Here is a 6,000-nt window from a genome sequence, read left to right on the forward strand (position 1 = left end):
GATTACTAACCCTAGATAACTGTCTAACCCTAACCCCAGATTACTAACCCTAGATAACTGTCTAACCCTAACCCCAGATTACTAACCCCAGATAACTGTCTAACCCTAACCCCAGATTACTAACCCCAGATAACTGTCTAACCCTAACCCCAGATGACTAACCCCAGATAACTGTCTAACTATAACCCCAGATTACATTTACATTTACATTTTAGTCATTTAGCAGACGCTCTTATCCAGAGCGACTTACAGGAGCAATTAGGGTTAAGTGCCTTGCTCAAGGGCACATCGACAGATTTTTCACCTAGTCGGCTCAGGGATTAGAACCAGCGACCTTTCGGTTACTGGCACAACGCTCTTACCCACTAGACTACCTGCCGCCCGGGGATTACTAACCCTAGAAAACTGTCTAACCCTAACCCCAGATTACTAACCCTAGATAACTGTCTAACCCTAACCCCAGATTACTAACCCCTAATGCGGCCATTACATCTAGCGCATGCTAGCTAACTCACTTACACAGCAATAACAGACATTACGTCTAGAGCATGCTAGCTAACTCACTTACACAGCAATAACAGACATTACGTCTAGAGCATGCTAGCTAACTCACTTACACAGCAATAACAGACATTACATCTAGAGCATGCTAGCTAACTCACTTATACAGCAATAACAGACATTACATCTAGAGCATGCTAGCTAACTCACTTATACAGCAATAACAATTACATCTAGAGCATGCTAGCTAACTCACTTATACAGCAATAACAGACATTACATCTAGCGCATGCTAGCTAACTCACTTATACAGCAATAACAGACATTACATCTAGAGCATGCTAGCTAACTCACTTATACAGCAATAACAGACATTACATCTAGCGCATGCTAGCTAACTCACTTATACAGCAATAACAGACATTACATCTAGAGCATGCTAGCTAACTCACTTATACAGCAATAACAGACATTACGTCTAGAGCATGCTAGCTAACTCACTTATACAGCAATAACAATTACATCTAGAGCATGCTAGCTAACTCACTTATACAGCAATAACATACATTACATCTAGCGCATGCTAGCTAACTCACTTATACAGCAATAACAGACATTACATCTAGCGCATGCTAGCTAACTCACTTATACAGCAATAACAGACATTACATCTAGAGCATGCTAGCTAACTCACTTATACAGCAATAACAGACATTACGTCTAGAGCATGCTAGCTAACTCACTTATACAGCAATAACAGACATTACATCTAGAGCATGCTAGCTAACTCACTTATACAGCAATAACAATTACATCTAGAGCATGCTAGCTAACTCACGTATACAGCAATAACCTCTATATAAAACTAATACAACTCTAACATTATCTCTAGAGTACCAGAATTCCTCACAAGGATAAGGATTGTAAAACAAGGAATATTTGGGGATTTTTTGCCGGTCCCCATAAGTAAAAAGGCTATATTAGGCTTAGGGGTTAGGGTTAGGGTTAGTGTTAGGGTTAGGGTTAGGGTTAGGGTTAGGGTTATGTTAAGGGTTAGGTTTATGGTTAGGGTTAGTGTTCGGTTTAGGGTTAGGAGTTAGGGTTAGGGTTTTGGGGTTAAGGTTAGGGTTATGTTAAGTGTTAGGTTTAGGATTAAGGAAAATAGGATTTTGAATTGGAATCAATTGTTTGGTCCCTACAAGGATAGTTAAACAAACGTGAGTATCTGGACCTGTCTGTTCTAACACTGTGTGTTGTGTTGGTTCCTTCAGGAGTACCTGGACCTGTCTGTTCTAATGCTGTGTGTTGTGTTACTACAGGAGTACCTGGACCTGTCTGTTCTAACACTGTGTGTTGTGTTGGTTCCTTCAGGAGTATCTGGACCTGTCTGTTCTAATGCTGTGTGTTGTGTTACTACAGGAGTACCTGGACCTGTCTGTTCTAATGCTGTGTGTTGTGTTGGTTCCTTCAGGAGTACCTGGACCTGTCTGTTCTAATGCTGTGTGTTGTGTTACTACAGGAGTACCTGGACCTGTCTGTTCTAATGCTGTGTGTTGTGTTGGTTCCTTCAGGAGTACCTGGACCTGTCTGTTCTAATGCTGTGTGTTGTGTTACTACAGGAGTACCTGGACCTGTCTGTTCTAATGCTGTGTGTTGTGTTGTGTTACTACAGGAGTACCTGGACCTGTGTGTCCCGTTTGAGCAGTACTCTCCAACCTGCCAAGACTCCAGCAGCACCTGTTCCTCAGGAGACGACTCAGTGTTCTCTCACGACCCCCTCCCCACGACCCACGACATGACCAACCCTGCCTCCCCATGACCCCATCCCTTATCAATGCTGCCTCCCCTGGACCCCCTCGCTGACCAACCCTGCCTCCCCAAAATGATCCAGGGTGACAACCCCTGCCTGCCAAACCTTGTCAAACTACTGCAGACTTACAGGGCAATCAGGACATAGATCTATCTAGAAGGGGGGGTTGGATGGGTTGGGACGACGAACCCCCCCCCCCCCCCCCAATCGGAGGGGTGTGGGGGGTACTTTGAACCTCCTCCAGATATGGGAAAGAGAACAACACATGCAATACCTCCTCAAACTGACACATTTTTTAAAGAATCTTTGCATTGAAGGTTGGAAAATGTTTTGCTGTTCAAAATGAAAATGTCTATTTTTTGTACTTGGCCAGTCTTTAGTTATTGACAATCCGAAGGGTCAAACCATTCAGTGCCTACAGGAATCCAAACTCTAATCCACAGGACTGGAAGGAGATGGACACTTGGAGTTGAACACCATTGGCCACGAAAGCAGGGTATCTAAAACGCCATTGACCAGGGAGGCAGGGTATCTATAATGCCGTTGGCCAGGGAGGCTAGGAAGGTGAACGCCATTGGCCAGGGAAACAGGGTATTTTCCAGGCTGGGTCTCCTCACCTCTCCTCTATGGAGCTCTGTGAACGACAGAGTATGGAGTACACGGGAACTCATTTTTATAAATATGCAGCATACCAGCAAGGCCAGAATCAACAAAATGATGTGACTAGTTCTTCCAATAACAGTTAGTGCTTTACTCCAAGACCCCTCCCCCTCACCTCTGTTGACTCATCTCAAACATCATGCAACATACGTTTTTTTTCAATGGGACTACAATACAACAATCTGAACCAGGACTGTAACCACAGAGGTCTCTGCTGTTTGAACCTCTCTGATGGGAACCAAGCTGCCGTCAGACCCTTCAACAGGAGGGGAATATAGAACCAGTCTCTCTGATGGGAACCAAGCTGCCGTCAGACCCTTCAACAGGAGGGGAATATAGAACCAGTCTCTCTGATGGGAACCAAGCTGCCGTCAGACCCTTCAACAGGAGGGGAATATAGAACCAGTCTCTCTGATGGGAACCAAGCTGCCGTCAGACCCTTCAACAGGAGGGGAATATAGAACCAGTCTCTCTGATGGGAACCAAGCTGCCGTCAGACCCTTCACTAGGAGGGGAATATAGAACCAGTCTCTCTGATGGGAACCAAGCTGCCGTCAGACCCTTCAACAGGAGGGGAATATAGAACCAGTCTCTCTGATGGGAACCAAGCTGCCGTCAGACCCTTCACTAGGAGGGGAATATAGAACCAGTCTCTCTGATGGGAACCAAGCTGCCGTCAGACCCTTCAACAGGAGGGGAATATAGAACCAGTCTCTCTGATGGGAACCAAGCTGCCGTCAGACCCTTCACTAGGAGGGGAATATAGAACCAGTCTCTCTGATGGGAACCAAGCTGCCGTCAGACCCTTCCCTAGGAGGGGAATATAGAACCAGTCTCTCTGATGGGAACCAAGCTGCCGTCAGACCCTTCAACAGGAGGGGAATATAGAACCAGTCTCTCTGATGGGAACCAAGCTGCCGTCAGACCCTTCACTAGGAGGGGAATATAATTGGGGGAGTTTCTATGAATCTTTAAAAAGTTTTCACTGTAAATATATAAATGCAAATATGTATCATATTGCTGTCAACAGCCATGTACTTAAAAGAAGAAAAAATATTGTTTTCGAATCAAAGCATTGCAATCAAGAATACACTGTCATGATCATGTAATAATTTAAAGTGATACAAAAGGTTTATTTGAATTATTAACATGTATATTTGTAAAGATATTTATAGACTTAACATGTGGTTCATAAGTTTAAAAACACTAGTTCAGGATTTAGTACTGTAAGCAAAGATTTTTTTATTTATTTTTCTGTAACTTATTTTACAGCAGAACAACATTATTTTCACAACTGGCAGATTATATTTCTCTGGTTTTTGATCCATCTTGTTTTGTTTACAGTATAAAAAAAATGTATAAAAGATTTAAAGACATTTTAATGAGCAGAGCAGGACAAGGAAAGTGAGTTTGATGAAATGTAAATCTAGGGAGTGAAACATTATTGAATGGTACCTTGGTTGCAAAGTTGACTTTGACCAAATCAAAGCAATGATTAACTGTTGCTGGGCAGAAAACGAGTCCCTGCTTCACAGGACTCACCTGAGAAGGTTTCAGTAACATTTTAGCTAAATGTCAAATTTACTTTACTACTATTTTCGTTTTAAGTACTTTTTACATTATTACGTATGTTTTACCATGCTAGTTTACCGTGCTAGTTTACCGTGCTAGTTTACCGTGCTAGTTTACCGTGCTAGTTTACCGTGCTAGTTTACCGTGCTAGTTTACCATGCTAGTTTACCATGCTAGTTTACCGTGCTAGTTTACCATGCTAGTTTACCATGCTAGTTTACCGTGCTAGTTTACCATGTTAGTTTACCGTGCTAGTTTACCATGTTAGTTTACCATGCTAGTTTACCATGCTAGTTTACCGTGCTAGTTTACCATGTTAGTTTACCATGCTAGTTTACCATGCTAGTTTACCGTGCTAGTTTACCATGCTAGTTTACCATGTTAGTTTACCGTGCTAGTTTACCATGCTAGTTTACCGTGCTAGTTTACCATGCTAGTTTACCATGCTAGTTTACCGTGCTAGTTTACCGTGCTAGTTTACCATGTTAGTTTACCGTGCTAGTTTACCGTGCTAGTTTACCGTGCTAGTTTACCATGCTAGTTTACCGTGCTAGTTTACCATGCTAGTTTACCATGTTAGTTTACCATGCTAGTTTACCGTGCTAGTTTACCGTGCTAGTTTACCATGCTAGTTTACCATGCTAGTTTACCATGCTAGTTTACCATGCTAGTTTACCGTGCTAGTTTACCGTGCTAGTTTACCATGCTAGTTTACCATGCTAGTTTACCATGCTAGTTTACCATGCTAGTTTACCGTGCTAGTTTACCATGCTAGTTTACCGTGCTAGTTTACCATGCTAGTTTACCATGCTAGTTTACCATGTTAGTTTACCGTGCTAGTTTACCATGCTAGTTTACCATGTTAGTTTACCATGCTAGTTTACCGTGCTAGTTTACCGTGCTAGTTTACCATGCTAGTTTACCATGCTAGTTTACCATGCTAGTTTACCGTGCTAGTTTACCGTGCTAGTTTACCATGCTAGTTTACCGTGCTAGTTTACCATGCTAGTTTACCATGCTAGTTTACCATGTTAGTTTACCGTGCTAGTTTACCGTGCTAGTTTACCATGCTAGTTTACCATGCTAGTTTACCATGCTAGTTTACCGTGCTAGTTTACCGTGCTAGTTCTATAAGTAGTACTCTTCCTCCAAGATATTCTTGAAGCTCTTATACTGTTATAATTGTTATATACTGCTATATATAGAGAGGCTAATAATATCTTTTACTGTAATTTTTATTCCAAAATACCAACATTTAACAAACGTTGTTGTTATCTAGTGTTACTGAAACATTATTTAGTGTTAGTGAAACATTATCTAGAATGTTACTGAAACATTATCTAGTGTTACTGAAACATTATCTAGTGTTACTGAAACATTATCTAGTGTTACTGAAACATTATCTAGTGTTACTAAAACATCTGAAACATTATCTAGTGTTATTGAAACATCTGAAA

At 41.8% G+C, this 6,000-nt stretch overlaps 1 protein-coding gene across 1 annotated transcript in view; it reads left to right on the top strand.

Annotated features, from left to right (window-relative positions):
- LOC311121749 (fibroblast growth factor receptor 3-like) overlaps nt 1–4,011 on the top strand; it is a gene marked incomplete at its 5' end in the record, with an annotated part of 221,422 nt that extends 217,411 nt beyond the window's left edge. Inside the window, one exon of the mRNA XM_084196201.1 lies at nt 2,174–4,011. Coding sequence (XP_084052327.1) covers nt 2,174–2,320 — 147 coding nt within the window. The 3' untranslated portion in view covers nt 2,321–4,011. The remainder of the gene's footprint in view (nt 1–2,173) is intronic.
- Nucleotides 4,012–6,000: the final 1,989 nt, after the last annotated feature.

This window comes from Coregonus lavaretus, assembly GCF_964263955.1.
Source record: "Coregonus lavaretus genome assembly, contig: HAP1_SCAFFOLD_308, whole genome shotgun sequence".
NCBI lineage: Eukaryota > Metazoa > Chordata > Actinopteri > Salmoniformes > Salmonidae > Coregonus > Coregonus lavaretus.